Source organism: Polyodon spathula, chromosome 22, assembly GCF_017654505.1.
Source record: "Polyodon spathula isolate WHYD16114869_AA chromosome 22, ASM1765450v1, whole genome shotgun sequence".
NCBI lineage: Eukaryota > Metazoa > Chordata > Actinopteri > Acipenseriformes > Polyodontidae > Polyodon > Polyodon spathula.
This window is the reverse complement of record NC_054555.1, coordinates 7,554,896-7,573,334: the sequence shown is the minus strand read 5'-3', so window position 1 is coordinate 7,573,334 and position 18,439 is coordinate 7,554,896. Positions and strand designations below refer to the sequence as shown.

Sequence of the window (18,439 nt, the reverse complement as noted above, 5' to 3'; positions counted from 1 at the left end):
TGGTGTGTAAGGAGAGGGTGCCCACCACTGCTCCCATGCTCCCTTATGCCCGCTAGTGACGACGGGTGAACCCATGGCCCATTATGCCCGAGGTGTACGGGCGAACTTTCAGGAAAAAAAATAGATGGTGAGTAAGTAGATTCAAGAAAATGCACAGAGTCCTTTTCTTCAATCAGTTGCCAGGTTTATTGAAATATGCAGGGAGTCTGGTCCCAGGTACAGGACATACAGAACTCAAAATTACAATGCTTGCGTGACATTAAATACCCTTCTGTATAGATGGTCCACCTCCCCTTTCTCTGACATTAACCAATGGTCAAGGTAATTTAATTTATTGTGTGAGTGTTAATGTGTGTGTGTCTGTGTGTGTGGTCTAGTGTGACAACCTCTGTACTTTCTTCTTCACACTCCTGGAGACAAAAGGTCCATACATCTGCCTTTTGTTATCTCCTTGCGACCCCCTTTGATGCCAGTGGGATTATCTCTTTTGATCTCTCTGAAGTCTAGAGCCTGTTCCCTTCTAGTCCACAGCATTGTTATCTCGTTAGCTTGCAGTCATTGTTGGGCAGTTTGTAGACGCATCGTCTCTATCAGTGGTTAGCAGTACATGCAATTTGAACCAAACAGTCTGCTATCTGCAATATTAGTCTCTTTTCAGAAAAGAACACCAGTATAGCTCTGCTAGTCCACATGCGTAGCAAACCCCTAATCAATTCTCAATCCATGTTTTCCAACATACCCTACTTTTAGAATATAAGATGGAGGGGGGTGACCCGCTACAACCATGTTGCTCACGTGATCCCGAGCCCTCAGATGTCCTCTTCGCTGGTTCTGAGTAGTCACATCAAGTAACGTGTTTGTATAATATATTATAGTGAAGCATGTTCCTCTCATTCTAAATCTCTCCATTATGTGTAGGTATCTACCTTGCCTTCGCCTCTTTGTAATCTTTTATTGTACTACCTATTTCTCTTTGAAGCCAATTCTGGATATTGGTATGTTGCTCTGACCTTACACATTTAGGTGAATCATTGTTATTTTTAACTTGCATATGTAAAATTCCATCATTCTAGAATCCAATATTCTAGCTCGACCATCTCAATCTTAAAATGCACGTAAGATTGTTACAAACTAAAACTATGACTTAAAAATGATCACTATACATTGAACAAGTACTAAAATAGCATGTGAATGCTTAACTATCTATATGTAACACATTAGTAGGTAAGTGTTTCTTTTCTCATAGTTATAAAAAACCTTAATTATATCTCGTGATATTCTCTATACAATACCCCCACAAATATAATCATTTTGCACAACACTTCTACTGCTAAACTATTACAAATAATGTTAACATGAATTTCCCTTCATTCATTTTAGACATATACAACACTGAATCATTCAAATGTCACGTTCTTTTCAAAATGAATGTCCAGTATAGCTGACAATATTCTTCAGTAGCACAGCACTTTTCAATGGTCTCGTCCCATTCACAGCCCCTGCTGTACGATCAGTTGTTTCACCGTTGTCTCCACCTGTGTCCCAATGCTTGAATCTCCATCAGAATTATTTCTTTTCCAAACCTAGAAGAAAAATCAAGTGCAATATTAATTCTTTTGATAACATCTGATTTCATTTAAACCTTCAATGGGGTTATTCTCTCCTTGAATTTTCTTTATTTCATCTGGGAATGTATAGGCTATTAAAGCAGTTTGTAACAGAGAAATATAATACTCGCTTCTTAAATCCAGTGATCTGTTTAAGCCTTTGTAAGCTTATTTATTTACAAGATCTCTACTGGTGTTTAAGTGCAAAGTCTTTTTATCTTTGTCTTATCACAAAACAGCTATTTGAGCACATCACCCAGAATCGAAAAAAACTTCAAGTTAATATCTTTTATACAGTCTTTATTGATTTGCACAAGTTTGTCCATAGTTTCATATGGAACTGTCCCAATTGGCACCCTAGCCATCCCCCATTTTTTTTTTTTTTTTTTTCATAAGCAACATTTGTTCCCCAATTTGAAATTGTAACCCTTTAGGTAGGGGCTTAGTCCTATGCTAATTGTGCACTACTTTGATTTGTGCTTATAATTGACAGAGAAACCCCTGTAGGGTGATAGTATACTAACACAGACAGCCTAATGTCAACCAAAGATTTTACACTTAGTTGCTGGTCCATTTAGTATACATTATCCCTCAGTGATATCTTGTATTTGTAATAAAAAAAAGTTATTGGTATTGGCTTATTCAATTTTCAATTCAATAACCCACCCTCTTGCAGCTGAAAAAACAGTAGCCTATTAGGTAAGTTATTTAGTGTCTCTGTGTTAGTTTATGTGCCTGTAGCAAACAGATTCCTTTCTCTGTTTTTATTGTTTTTTTTAAATCAAGTTATAAAACCCTTTTCAAAAACGTGTTAGTTTGATTAATATCACGCCATGCATTTTCAAGAATTTACAAATAAATCTGTTAATTCTTGAAAAATAAGTTTCTAAATAAATCTGTTAATTCTTGAAAAATAAGTTTCTAAAAACTTTCCATAATCAGTGCTGCTGATTATCCAGTACCACCATCCACTAAGCCTACAGTCCTATACTGCACTGTAAAATCTCTTGTGCCAACATTCCTATTTCATTCTCATGTGATCTGTGGTTTCAAATATGTATTCATAGGTGATTCATAAAATTCACCCGTGTCTTAAACATAAAATTCACAAACAAACAAACAAACACTTAACTTGCTTCATGAAAATATTTTTAATAAAATATTTCAAGGTTGATTTACTTAGTTTCAGATTTATTGATCTCCAAAAACATTTGTTTTCTTCCTAAGTGTTTTTTCAAGCAGTCAATGTAGCAGCAATCTCTACATTATCTCTCTCGCTCCCTCTCTGCACTTTCTTTTCTAGTTAACCCTTAGAAAAACAAAAAGCTCTTTGTATATCAATATAATCCAACACAAACTTTTTCATTGTTCCTTTGTATATTTGTGTTACTGTTTCAGTCCAAAGGTTGGCCATTCTTTTGCAGTCAAACAATTCATCCATTAACCTGGGTCTCTTTCCCTTATCAAACCCTCTTATGATCGGGGCAACACAATAAGTATTTGTGCTGGTTCTTAGTACGTAGTTTTACTAAGAAGTTACTTTATCTCCACGCTTAAGCAAAATCAGAATTACTCAAACAATCATTAATAAACAACTTATTAGTACGTAGTTTTACTAAGAAGTTACTTTATCTCCACGCTTGAGCAAAATCAGAATTACTCAAACAATCATTAATAAACAACTTATTAGTACGTAGTTTTACTAAGAAGTTACTTTATCTCCACGCTTGAGCAAAATCAGAATTACTCAAACAATCATTAATAAACAACTTCTTAATTACATTTTAATGTGACCTTTTAATTTTATTTTTATTTTTCCCTTTTTGCCATGTTTTAAAACATAGTCTATATTCCATATTCTCCAGTCATCCATTTGATGACTGTCAATATTAGATTTGAACATATTTGGAGTTGATCAGACAGACTCCCAACAAAACAAAAATAACAAAAAAAAAAAAAAAAAACAACACCACTTTTTAGTTTTGTCTTGTTGTTACCAATGTTCTTAACTGGAACTTACTGTCTGATTGTTCCTTATTTGTACCACCTAATGTGGACAGTTAAATAAGAGGCTTATCCTATTGCCCCCTTATCGTGACATATAAACCAAACAGTACAAACAAAGACAAAACAAGTGTAACAAATCTTCTCAAAAACAAACATAAAACATAAATCCGAGTATGCCCGTACCTGTTGAGCAATACAAGTCCGTGTAACTAGTCCAATAAACTCTACTGGCACGTCATAACACTACACGATTTACTCATGACTTTTTTTAGGATTCCAGAGGTCCTCTTTCATACCTAAAGTCCTAATAGTCAATACACTTTTAATTAAGCAGTCTTAACTAATTGTGTCCTCAATGTACATGAATTATCAAGTAGTCAAAAGTCCTCTTTCATACTTTACCCTTGATTCTCACTACATTCTAAAAACTGCATATAAAACAAAAAACCAGTAACTACTCACCAATGTACGTGGTTATATGTTCGATCTGAAGTCCTGATTCAAAGATTCTCCACACCGTCTGAGCTGAAAGTAGAAACAGTCTCCTTCTGTCTGCTTTGTCCTGGTCCTCTTCATGGGATACAGGCTTGCAAAAAAGGTTTCTCCGTAATCAAGTATCAACCCCCCGGTATTTGGAAAAAAAAAAGTTTCAGGAAACAGTCCGCAGGTGGCTCGCCAATGAAGTAACTTAAAAAAATAGATGGTGAGTAAGTAGATTCAAGAAAATGCACAGAGTCCTTTTCTTCAATCAGTTGCCAGGTTTATTGAAATATGCAGGGAGTCTGGTCCCAGGTACAGGACATACAGAACTCAAAATTACAATGCTTGCGTGACATTAAATACCCTTCTGTATAGATGGTCCACCTCCCCTTTCTCTGACATTAACCAATGGTCAAGGTAATTTAATTTATTGTGTGAGTGTTAATGTGTGTGTGTCTGTGTGTGTGTGGTCTAGTGTGACAACCTCTGAACTCAGTGCATTCTTCACACTCCTGGAGACAAAAGGTCCATACATCTGCCTTTTGTTATCTCCTTGCGACCCCCATTGATGCCAGTGGGATTATCTCTTTTGATCTCTCTGAAGTCTAGAGCCTGTTCCCTTCTAGTCCACAGCATTGTTATCTCGTTAGCTTGCAGTCATTGTTGGGCAGTTTGTAGACGCATCGTCTCTATCAGTGGTTAGCAGTACATGCAATTTGAACCAAACAGTCTGCTATCTGCAATATTAGTCTCTTTTCAGAAAAGAACACCAGTATAGCTCTGCCAGTCCACATGCGTAGCAAACCCCTAATCAATTCTCAATCCATGTTTTCCAACACCCGCTGTTAGGTTCACCTGCCCAGGTGTGTTTCTTTGTGAGCCTTGGTCTCGCCTTCACACTCTCAGTTCCATGCCCAAACTAGGAACTGCTACCCTGAATAATTCTCCTCTTCTCAATCTCTCTCTTTATTTCTGTGTTTACGTGAGCATTCAGTTCTCTCTCTCTCTTTCTCTCTCTCTCTCTCTCTCTCTCTCTCTCTCTCTCTCTCTCTCTCTCTCTCACACACACACACACACACACACACACACACACACACACACACACACACACACACACACACACACACACACAGCACCTGCCACCCTCTCGGCCCTGATGCTATGTTATTATTCACAACGAGAAGCTGTCAACACTCCAGTACTGGTGGAGATTCCCCAGATCAGAGAAAGGCTGACTCGGACACGCAAACCACACTAAACTACACTACACAGCCTAGCTCCCCACAACATACACACACACACACACACACACACACACACACACACACACACACACACACACACACACACACACACACACACACACACACACACACACACACACACACCATCCCCTTTGCATACTAAACATCCTGTCTGCCTCCATGACTAGCAGCCATGTAGATCTGCGCTGAGAGTAAGTGTGTGTGAGTGAGTAGTTGAATGCGTGAACTGGGTGTATTTCATGTATTTACATGTTTTCTTGCGAGTATTAGAGTTATGTCAACATTTTTCTTAAATCTTATCTGTATATGCTACAGTCATTCTCTCAAGCCAGGCATTCGTTAAACAACAAATTCATAATGATATTGAAAGTAAATCCACACCAAAGACTGGTTTGGCAGTGAGGCTAAATGAGACAGCCTGCCCCTGATATAAATATATTATTATGTAACTCAGGGGTTCAAGGTGAGGACTGCAACCCAAGAGATCTGGATTCTGAATCTTAATTAAGCTTCAGGCTTGTTGGAAACAGCTTATGAGTGGCAATGAGACTTTAGATCCCAAGTTCAACTGTCAGTACTGACAGAACATCAACGAGTAGGAGTTCATTTTAATCTCCGGTCCAAGATTATATCACAAGAGAGGCGATTAACAGTACAGGGAATCACATAGGAGATACTGAGGCAACAAGGGTTGCTCCAATCTATGTTTTGGATCCACCTGTGCATCTGTGAATTATTTACCGAAACCTAATAATTAGTAGTCCATTATTGATTAAACCAACAGTGAAAGGGTCTAATGACTTTTTGTTTTTGGCAATATCTTTAAATATTGTAAAATAAGTAGTTTGTAAAGATGATTGACAGCTTTGTGGTTTGGTGGTTTGGAGTGGTTTTGTTGGTGTGTGGTGCGACAGTGATTTATTCCGTACCAATCTGATGCTGAGCTTGTTCAAAACCAACTTAACTCAATCTTTCTTTCTGTAGCTCCAAACTGCCTGACGGATTTTGTTGGAGATTCGAAATGCTAATTTAAATCTCTCCTATAGCTATAACCACACCACAGGTAGGCATATACAACATTTAAAACAGTATAAAAAACACTGGCATTTTATTTTGCTAGAAAGGGATAAGCTTACAACAAGAAGCAACAACAGCAAGCATATGCTATTGGGCGCTTGTTATTTAGTGCTGATTGAACCAGAATGCCACATTTATAAAGCAGCCTGTGTGTTGCAGTCTGTATATTCACATCAAGGTTGGAGGGTTGCCACCTGTCTCTGTTTTATCGGGAACATCCCAGTTTTGAGGAAGCTGTCCCAGGATTTCAACATGCATTCTCGGAACACTAAAAGATGTTTAATCGTATGCTTTCAATCTGTTAAATTCAGCACATGTTAGATATATCAAGACATGGTACAATATTACTCAAATAGAGGTACCATATTAACTAGTTTTCAATACTATAGCAGTAATATTATCAATGATACCTATTGGATGAATACTATATATGCTTTCTTCCACCTCAGAGGTGGCAACCCTACAAGGTAGAGATTTCAATCCTGTAAGATTTAAAATTGATATATTTGTATACTGTATATATAACATAAACCTTTGTCAAGAAAATCACCTTCTTAATCTCATTCCAGATTTGTAAGTAGGTAAGTTTATTTATTTATATAGGGTCTTTCATACTGCAGTATCTCAAAGAGCTTAACAAGTTAATGAAAAAAACTACAATAAAAAATTAATTAAAACAACAATAAAAAAAAAAAAAACATCAATATTAGTAGAGAAAAATGAAAAAAGAACGCATTTTAAAATGTGTATAAAAAGTGAGTTTGTATTATTGATTTAAAAATCAGAAGTGTCTCAGCATTTCTAATATCAGATGGTAGTTTATTTCACAATCCGGGGGTAAATGAAAGCTTTCTCCTTTGTAGATTCAGCCCTTGAACACCAATTACCTTGTTAATGTCTCTAATCAAACAGCACAATAAAACAGCTGGAACCTCACCCCTTATGAAAGCGGAGAAACGAATTCCAATGCTGTATTGCAGTAGTACTGGGGATCTGAGAGCCAGCCAATCCAATACAGTATAGACAACTCAGTACTGGGGATCTGAGAGCCAGCCAATCCAATACAGTATAGACAACTCAGTACTGGGGATCTGAGAGCCAGCCAATCCAATACAGTATAGACAACTCAGTACTGGGGATCTGAGAGCCAGCCAATCCAATACAGTATAGACAACTCAGTACTGGAGATCTGAGAGCCAGCCAATCCAATACAGTATAGACAACTCAGTACTGGGGATCTGAGAGCCAGCCACAGCCAATACAGTATAGACAACTCAGTACTGGGGATCTGAGAGCCAGCCAATCCAATACAGTATAGACAACTCAGTACTGGGGATCTGAGAGCCAGCCAATCCAATACAGTATAGACAACTCAGTACTGGGGATCTGAGAGCCAGCCAATCCAATACAGTATAGACAACTCAGTACTGGGGATCTGAGAGCCAGCCAATCCAATACAGTATAGACAACTCAGTACTGGGGATCTGAGAGCCAGCCAATCCAATACAGTATAGAAGATGAAATAAAATATTTAAATATGAAAGCATAAGAAGTGGGTACAATGTGAGAATGCCATGGTGTTTCCATAGCAACAGAAAACAGACAAGAGAGACCCCCTAATGGTGACGAAAGGAACATGGATGTTTTTTTAACACTGAGCTCAACAGGCAAAATGAAGAAAACGTGCAAGAAAACAGTGAGAAGGACAGTGTTAATGAACACAGTGGCATTCCTTGTGTTAAACCCCATAAATGTACTTGTTTTAATCTCCTTCACACAGCCCCAGGCTGCCATTCGCAGCAGAAGCCAATCCTCTTATCTCAACATGTGCCGAGCCTGTGCGCCGTTTCTAAATTCACTACAGGTTTGAAGTAAAGGATTGCTGGATTCGAATTATCTAACCCAGCAAGTAAGGAGGAAATAGCCCTTCGAGTTGCAAATTAATTACGAACAAGACATATCTGTTATATCTTTGAGGGTCAAGCTTTTATCAGAGAGCAAACAAAAAATAGACTTCCAATAGACTTCAAACCCAAGGCCTGCCTTGATGCACTGGGACTGCTGCTAATTTAATTCAGAGGCTTAGATTTATGACCCTTGAACTCCCATTGAGAATCAATTTTTAATAATGTCACAATGAACATCATACTTCACCTTTTTAACTCTTAACTTCCAACAATGTCAGCTAAAATGCCATCAATCTGAACCTGCATTTCACACATTGTTGTTCACAGATTATTAATGATGTGTTTTATTTTTTTTTAGTAGTATAACTGCATAATGCAGTCGATTACTGATGCTGGGGAAGTTGGGGGAATAAAAACTGGTCGCAATAATTATTGAAGCTTCTTTTTCAGCCAAAATAATTTTGGTGTGTGCAATCAACATTAATTTGTGCTGCTTTTACACAAGGTAAAAAAAAGAAGCTCTTTTTTTAATAAAGCATCTTAGGTTCATTACATACAAATGTAGTGTGGTACTACAGTACAGTATACAGGGTTTACTGCTCAGTTCATGCAATAAAACAGTCATGAAATCCAGTGCATTGAGCACCACTTTCAGCATCAGAAGTTCAGGGATAACCAACACACAGTTTAGACTGTCCTCCCAAAATGGGTCAATATTAACATGAAAAAGGTGACTTAACAGAACTGCTAACACCACTAAAGCAAAGCAAGCAAATGGAAATACAGTGGACTGTAACCCATCAGATCGGATGTCTGAACAGAGCACTAGGAAATAGTCCAGCCTCTCCCATTTGATTCCGAAGAACGATACACTTTTTCTAGTGGTTCCTGAGGTCATCCAAATCCCTCCCGTGGGCAACTTTAAAATCTGCCATTTAATCTGATACAGCGCAATTCATGCAGCAGAGCCCAAAACTCAATGAAAGCAAGCTTTGAATGTGTGAACAAGCAGGTCCTGTGCACAGCCTTCAAAGAAGAAGAGGTTCTGGGAAATGTTGTTGACAGTGGTATTTGATGCCATTGGACAGATTGATGTAAAGTGTAAAACAAGAACTATACCCCTCTATTTATCCCCAGGTCTATCTCAGGCAACCTGGCAATTAGCGGGTGACAGGCAGAAACCGATATGCAAATGAAGCATGGCAGGATCTTACACTGATCCAATTAGCCGAGAGGATAGATTCAGATTGTTTTATTCTAGCTTCAGCGTCCCTCTGGGATTCTAGGGCATCAGCAAAACGAATTGCCTGCCATTGCGATGGCATAGATGGGCTGGGTGCAGGACGAGGCTCTAAAACCACCACGCACCAGATTAATAAACTACTTCTGGGGCTTTATTAACGTATTTATTTATATGTATGTATTTGTATTTAGTGAAAGGGTCAGTGAGAGTAAATTCCTTCCCCATTTATGCCACAACAAAACATTGTAATTATTGTGGCTGTTACCTCAGCCAACTCAATGTAGTATGACGTCCTGTAATGAACAAACCATTCCTGGTAGCACTATTAATCACACTATTCATGCTCGGGAAACTCAGCTTCATTAATTAGCAATAACATTATATTTTACTGCAAACAGCCAGCTGGATGCGAGCACAAAGCCAACACAAAATTCCTTGTGGGAGAGCACAGTGTGTCTCTCTGTCTAGCACCTATTCTTTGTTTCTCTATCATTCAAACATTTTAAAATGCTCACTGAAAATGTACATGACCTAAAAAACCTATATTGAAGGGTAGTGAAATCTCAGACTGAATGAAGTTCAATGGCACTACAGAGGCGCTATAATGGCAATAAGAATGTGTTTCTGAGAAGGGTGGAAACAAGCTCCATGAAGTGCTAAAATATTGCCTCCACAAGTTTCCCCTTTTTGTTTGGTTTTCCAATGTGAAAAAAAGAGAAGTCACTTAGAAGCTCTGAGCATTGCACAGTAATAGGCAGTGACGTTTTTTGCAAAACACCAATCAAGCATACAGTATGCAGTAGCATACGGTTTCTGAACCAAGGGGCAAAAGAGGTACAAGCAGCTATGATGGTAGGATCCTTTGTTAGAATGGGCCAACAGGCAAATTTTTCTAGTTTACCTATTGTAAAAACTAATTGCTAAGCAATTTAAACAAAAAAACGATTCCCAGCATTTTACCATAACAGGTGCAATTTCAATTTGGCAAAGGTATAGTGTCTTGAAGCTTTGAATGTAATGCTGCTACAAAACATGGGATTTTAATTTTGAACAGCGTTGGTGCGAAGGCATCTTTAATATTCAGTGTAGTTCCAGAGTGAAGTTCCCCCTGCCAGCTGTTTGAAGTTTCTGATTCACTGTTATTGTCTGAATCCTTGTATGTCTGTGTTTAAATAGATGTGACACAAGAAGGGACAGGGTGAACTTCAAAGTATTTCTCATGTGTCTTGTTTTAGAATGGCAGGGGAGGAATATACATACCAGGATTTATTTAAATTCAGAACTGTCTGTCAGCATAACACCTACATCAACAGTTTTAGCAGCACTCAACACACCTCTGATTTATAACACTATGGATGAATAGTGTAAGGTTAGTAGTGTAAGGTTTGAGATGGGCAGTGGAATGTGTCCAGGACTGACCCGCTTAGCAGGTTTAAGTCAGTGTGTCAACCCAGAATGCCATAGAAGCTATAAACTGGCACAGGGACTCCAAAATGGTGGCTGTTTATTGGGCAGCCTTTAATCCCAGAAACATTTTAATATTTAAAGAGCTTTTTTGTAAAGAACAGAGGCACTCTTTAATAATTCAAAACCTAGAAATGAATGAGAACGTGGAGAATCTGTTTGCTTTATTAAAAGAAAAGAGGAAAGCGACACAAATTAATAGAGCAGCCGGGAGCGAACTGCTTCAGTGTTCTTCTCACAATGTCAAAGCACCGTGCCAGCCAATATCAACAGCAACAGAATGCAACTTCTGCACCAGCTATACCTGAATAGCACGGTGTAGCTAATTCAATCGGAGACGGACAACTGGAATCCCACACAAGCTGAGCACTGGGGCTCGCAGAAAACTCAGCTTGATGATTTCAGACTTTCCATTTACTGTAAACCCTTTGCAATTACCCTGGTTCATTTTGCATTTCATTCATGCCTTCGTTTAACTTGCTTGTTCTCCATCACTAACATTTATAGAGCTTAATTTTGGGTTTCATTAAAATTGCTAATTGTTAATTGTAAAAATGCTGTCTCTTAATGGCACATGTTGTATTCGAAACCCAACAGTGCCACCCGTGATCACATTCAGTAACTGCAAGTTCTTTGATTGTAATGTGTGCAATCTACTACACCTCTTACAGTGTAGTTGCAGTGAGCACAGACAGGTATGAAATATCCATCTAGTAATGGTCTGATAGTAGTGATTATATGACTAATCTATCCCTTCATGCTCTTGCTGTTATTTTATCTGTAAGAGCAGCTACAGTCAGTTTTTAATGCTAATCAAACTAAATAACTATATATATATATATATATATATATATATATATATATATAGAGAGAGAGAGAGAGAGAGAGAGAGAGAGAGAGAGAGAGAGAGAGAGAGAGAGAGAGAGAGAGAGAGAGATATGCTGTATATATACATGTTATGAAAACGAGTTTCTAGCAGCAGTGTGCATAACTCTCTTTGGTATATGTTTGCCTTTAAAGTATACAGAACATGGTGGGCTGCATTTTAATAGTTGTAGAAGGTTTTTGTAAGGTTTGCCTTACCGTACATTCAACCAGATCTGTTATCTAGATTGAATCAGTGTTCAAATTAAAGAATTACAAGGGGCCAGACCATGAAAAAAGGGTACAGTAGCATTTAATTTTTTGCACATTAAATGTTATAAAATAATAAGCGAGCTTTAAAAAGTCACATCACAGCCACAGTCAGAAACATATTTGAACCCAAGTTCAGACACAACAGAAGAATGCCATGCCTCTTCAGTAGACTCTAGGAGAGTGACTGGGGAAAACAAGATTAAACCTCTATGACCCTGACACTGCACCGGGTGGCAGCAGCGATTTCTCGAGGCGAGGCGCCGTGCCAGCCTGCCAGACTTTCACTAATCTAATTCAGCATCATTTGTTTTAGGTTGTAGTTATTTATTTGGCAGGGTAGGACAGAGCCTGAGGGATTACAAAATAATCACTTCTAGACTCCAGCGCATGTTCCAGTAATCGATCTTACTGCTCGCAATCTTCTCTGATAAGACTTGCTCGTTCTCCTGCTCTTCTCTCCTTCTGCCTCTCTTTCTTGCTCTTTCTCTGAACAGTTTTTAAATTGCATTTTTTAAATGAACATTAAAGACAAAGCATTGAAAGAAATCTGAATGGCGATTGGTTGCAAAAGACTATCAATACAGCAAGAGACGGCCAATTGGATTTTTACTTCACTTGTTCAGTCAAACCTGTTTTGAACGACTACTCAGAATAAGCTTCCTTTCCCTCTCAGCTCGTTATTATAATTTAATTAAAATCGGTTCTAATCCATTTATATGCATGACGATATACATCAAATAAATTCACATGGTTTACAAAATAAATTAAAAAAACAGCACCCTGTAAACTATACCCTTGCGCTTTCGCTGCTACTAACATGCAAGACACCTTCAGTAACCCATGAAATACCAATCAGCAATGAACACTAAAACACAAAACATCACAGAATTTAAGTAGCTTGGTGAATACTGTGATGGAATTAAGAATAAGGCAGCAGTGCTGACACAGGTGTCTGGAGTGATGAAGAAGAGTATCTCAGTACGGGCATGCAGGAGGGAACAAAGCAGCCGTGAGGAAAGTGGGCAGCAGCAGTTATCTCGGTGAAGAGCTCATCCAGCAGGCCCCTCCACTGGCTTTGTCTGCCACAGCTACAGCCATGGAGAGTTAGTACAGGTGGAAATAGCAGAGTATGGAGAAATGAAACAGCAATCAAAGGAGAGTGGGGCACAACAGAGAGGGCACAATGAGTGCTGTGAAGGGCTATCAGTGTTGTGCAGAAGGGTATGGCAAAGTGTTGTGTGTGGCACAAGGGAGGAGGCACAATCAGTGCCGTGCATTTTTTAACAAGTGTAAACACTTGGCTAAAACAGAATGAGGGCTATTGTCTGGGCTACCTCTAATCCAGCAGCCCTGCAGGTGTAGCCCAAACTAGGACCAAACAAAATGCCTGGGAATTTCAGATGCACACCACTATAAGGAAATTGTGGTTTCAGACTAGGCCTTAATCCCTAGTAGACGACTGTTGTTTGTATGCATTGTAACTACATTGGAGCAGCAATCTTATCAAAGCTTTCAAACAGCAGTTGTAGAGAAGGTGTGCAATGCTGTTAACCTGCAGGATACCTGGCCTCTGGTGCTGTCCTCACTGTTCCCCTGCACTGTGAATGCAGTTGGTTGAGCAGTGGGGTGTTACAGCTTGGGAGCAGGCAGGCAGTATGGAAGTCTGCCATGACGCTGTGTAACTCATTCAAGGTGATGCTAATCAATGCCTTTTTAATGGGATAAATGCTTCACACCAATTCGCAGCTGAGGTTCACAGTACAGCGTTTCAATGTAGTTCAATTGAAACCATGCAGACTACTGAACCAGGAGCTTGTTGGCACAGCGGTGTAATACCGTTTTTTTTTTTCTTTTAAAACTAAACTCCAGCCCAACCCCTTTAACAAAGCTATTTCCCATAACACAAGAGTCTTTGCAGAGTGATGACGTTTATGGTTGCTGTTTGGTTTTGGACTGGCATATAAAATGCAAATTTTTGTAGGTTGCAGGGTTAAAAGCATTGCACTGAAAACTGTATTAAATGAATACAAATAGCTCAGCCATTGCTTTTTAAGAGTGGAATATCATGGCAGCCCTTTCTACTGCATGGAATATACAGCTCTGGACAAATGTATTATATCACCATAGAATTAACTCATTTTTCCTCATCTTCAAGTCAAATGAAACCTGCTGAACAATGTTCTGTTAACATATTGAATTACATACCATTTTCTATATACCTGACAAAAAACTGACAAAGTTAAAAATGTGACATTTCTAAATCTAACATGAAATACTGTACTACTATTACAGCTTCTGGTAGACTTTTGTAATGTCATTTTGTAGTTTATTTAATTACACAATGTTAAGTAAAAGATCTAAATTATATTCATATTGTTTATTTTATTTTATTTTTTTATCTATGTCTCAATGCTAAAATTCTAGGTGATGCAAAGATTTCAGCCACAGCTGTAGCGTTATGAATATCAGTTCAGTCTGCATCAATTATTTAATTTTGTCTCCGTGTTTTATTAGTTTGTCAAAGAAAAATAAACTATAATAATAAATCCATACCCTCCTTTGAGCCCTGGCCTGTGCTAGCTGGAAGCAGCTTCACAGTCCAGTGATTACAGCAGCTGTTCTGCTTCCTTACACGACGATACCGCTCAGAATTTTCAATTATTCGGCTCAATCTGTGTGTCTAAAGATGGAACTTTTCCAGGATGAGTAATTAAGTTTTTCTCGCGGGTAGAATAGCAGTTCCAAAGAGACAGAGCATTACTATACCCCAGGTGTGCGGTGTAGAAACTGAGCTTGTCAGTTTCTTCTGTACATCCTCAAAAAATGGCAAAAAACTCATGACAACATTTTCATCTCCTCTATGTCTTTTATTGCCACTGTAGAGTTAATGCAGTGGGAAACAGAAGTGTAATTGATAGAAGGCACTGAGCCATGGCCACTGATGAACCCCCCCCCCCCCCACCCCCCCCCCAGCCAAGGGACTGATGTATTTAACTTCTGAAGTCTATGACTTCTGTTTAACGTGAAAAATGAAGTCCCTTGATTTCTCCATCGCTTGTCAGATAGACACGTTTATTAATCCCGAAAGCAATTGTTAAATTCGCAGTCTTTTTGTTATTGTAATGTGTGGAGATAAAACAGTGCTGCATTAGTATGGAGCATGAATTTGATTAATGAGTCGCCTTGAATATGGGCCGAGGAAAGGAGAACTTCATCTCTTCATTCATGCGAGTTCAAGAGCTCTTTACAACTGTACACAATCAACCCCTTTCCATTGTGCATTCACAAGGACTATCAATCCAGGCTGTGAACTTTCACACTGTCCACATATAATGCTAATTGTTCTTAAACTACAGTTAATTAAATCTACCCTGTCACAGTCAACCACCTTTTGCAGTGCATTTTGCCTTTTACTATTCTGTAGTCCACACAATGTAATTCTACGGCACATCTAATATACAGTAGAAGCTACCATATCCGATTTTGTAAGATACCATACCCTCTATTAACCGATGGACCTCTGGCGTGGGTCACTTATGCATGCTGGTTCCAACGGAATGGTACAGATGGAAACTGATCAATGCACATTTCAGTATGGGTCTAAAACAGTACATTCAGCTCTTAGCAGGACAGCACAGATTCAGTTGCAGATAAAACTAAGGCCCTAGACAATATGGTGCTTTTGGGAATGCAGTTTCACTTTCTACAAGCTGTCACTTCAATGTTCAATAAAAGAAAACAAGAAAACAAGGGATTCATGTAATTACTGTACCGCTTAAAAGCTGAAAGAAGATTTGTTTTGTCGATCTCCAAAGCCAGCTTGTGTTTCTGTGCGCTTTTGTTGTTGTTGTTGTTGTTGTTGTTGTTGTTCTAAACCCTGTTTCTTTTTTCTTTAATCAGCAAAGGAAGGTGACAGCTGTATTCATGAACACACAACCTCCCAGATCTAAATGACAGACCTTTAAATATACAATGTGTTATTTCTGAGACAGCACACAGGTCCCTTTAAATCCACTGTAACTAATGCATGCCAGCATTGATCAGTGCAAACGTGCATCGTATGCAGGAGGCTTTGTATATTATAACACGTTATTGTTGTTTCTGGATCCTGGACAGGGAGCTGTCACAAAGTAATGAATAGCCTATCTTTATATGTCAATGACCTCATCACCAGAAGCTGGAAACAATATCCTTATACACCATATACACTTTATAAGGCAACATTCCACATTGACACCATCCACACTACAGGATAAAACCGTCCCCCATCTCTGGTAATTCCCAGTACAATAGGTTGGGTATTATTGCTTTAAAAGCAGAAGCAGCCTTTCTCAGACAAATTGCGTTAGCTGCCTCGGTCATTCTTTCCTTTGTGTGAGTCACTGGCAGCCTCTAAATATGAAGAGCATTATGGGTAAGCAACTAAGACTTTGTTCCAAACAACATCTGACAATCTATCTTCCAGTTCAACCATTAGATACAATTATACCAAGTTTTATTTCGGGTCATTCCCCACAATGTTGTTTGGACTGGTTGAGTTCCCTCAGATGGGAGAAAGTGCACCCAATTCAGTGATCAACACCTTCCCTGGCATGCCAACAGATTCAAAACAATTGTGATGGAAAACTAGTCCACAACCCTTGTCAGCACTTTCTCATGTAGAACACCTGAACCTTATCCAATTCTGGCATTAATGTGCATGCTCAATCCTACTCTTGAGCACCACTAAACACACAATTAGAAGTAATTAATTTGACCTTTGATGTGGTACACACAGCCTTGTGTAGAAACCAGGTTAGCTGCCGTATAGCTGGCGACAGGTTTGCTGATGGCATGAACTTGAAGATGTTGGTGCTGGTTGAGTTGCAACCTGCTTTATTAACCATTCATTGAGATCTGAATGAATCAGCTTGCAGAGGGAGGAGAAGAAAGGACAATCATTGTAACAGCATAGTGTATGTTCAGAATAGTACCCACTGAACAATGAGACATAGAGCAGACAGAAGAACATCTGAACCCACTCACTCAGTCAGTCAGTGAAAACAGCAGACTGCTTCTGTAAAAAAAATCCACTTTGCACGACGAAGGAGCTACCACATAAACAGGATCCAACAAAAATCAACCCCCATCTACCGCATTCACACACTGACCTGACCTCCACACCTGTGAACAAATACATTCAAACACAAGGGTGCACACATAAAATAGGCACAATACACGGAAATCTCCCTTGTGTACTCTCACAGGTATACCCCCACACACATACACAATATACAATACTATGGTAATTTTACCTGAGCAATAAGCATAATAAAAGTATACAAAAATACACACAAAGCAATGCACTTGTGGCATAAAACATAAACGAATCACAAACAGCAAAAAGACATTTACATACTAGACACTAAAAAATCCACCAGCACACTTTCTTTTACTCACTCAAACTCATAAAGACATATATGCAAAACACTCGCAGACACTTAAATACACAAAACCCTAATAATGCTTGAGCTCGAAAATAAAATGAAATAAATAAACACATAAATAAATCCAGTAAGGAAACCTTACCTTTGCGAAAGCCCACTTGCTTGGTTTGCATGGAAAACGTTCCCATCACCACTCCCATCTCCAGGCTGGAGTATGTGCGTATCTCTGCCTCTCGGACTAAAATACTCTCTCTCCTTCTCGTTCTTTATGCTAGGTTAGCGTAGTGTAGTGTAGTGTTGTGTTGTGTTGGGTATTGTATTGTAGTGTAGTGTAGTATAGCGCAGTGTAGTTCCAGGTTTGTCTCTCCCTAAACACGGACCAGCAAAGAGCTTCTCTCTTTCTCTGTCGTTGGATACTGGGAGATATCAGCGTCTGCAATGCGAGAGGGTCTCTGGAAAAAAAAAAAAAAGATTCCCGAAGACAGCAAAAGAGAGGGAGAGAGAGAGGCGGAGACTCTGTACTTCTAAACCGATATTCTGTGAGTGATTCTGCAAACACAAACCAGCGCGATCAGTCCTACTGTTGTCACAGAACCTCTCCAGCACGCTCACAACCGGACTATTGCTTTTAATGCGTTAATTAAATGTAACACCGGGGAAATCTAGTGTACTTCTCCACTGTGGTTTTATTCTCAAGAAGGATAAAACAGTAAGGAAATAGCACGTATATCTCTTAAAAGACTAGACCCGCTGAGTTGCTGCATCTCGTTTACAGCGATGTCCTTTACTTTAGTGGAAGAAAAGTTGTTGCTACTGTTTGTGAATA

General features: G+C 38.9%; 1 protein-coding gene across 2 annotated transcripts in view; it reads right to left on the bottom strand.

The window, feature by feature from the left end:
- LOC121297345 (Kv channel-interacting protein 1-like) overlaps positions 1-18,159 on the bottom strand; it is a 63,493-nt gene extending 45,334 nt beyond the window's left edge. Inside the window, exon 1 of one of the 2 annotated variants that reach the window (XM_041223622.1) lies at positions 17,756-18,159. In XM_041223622.1, the coding sequence (XP_041079556.1) occupies positions 17,756-17,813 (58 nt within the window). In that variant the 5' untranslated portion in view covers positions 17,814-18,159. Of the gene's footprint in view, positions 55-17,755 lie in introns of those variants that run through there. The other variant, XM_041223623.1, reaches the window with a different exon arrangement.
- Positions 18,160-18,439: the final 280 nt, after the last annotated feature.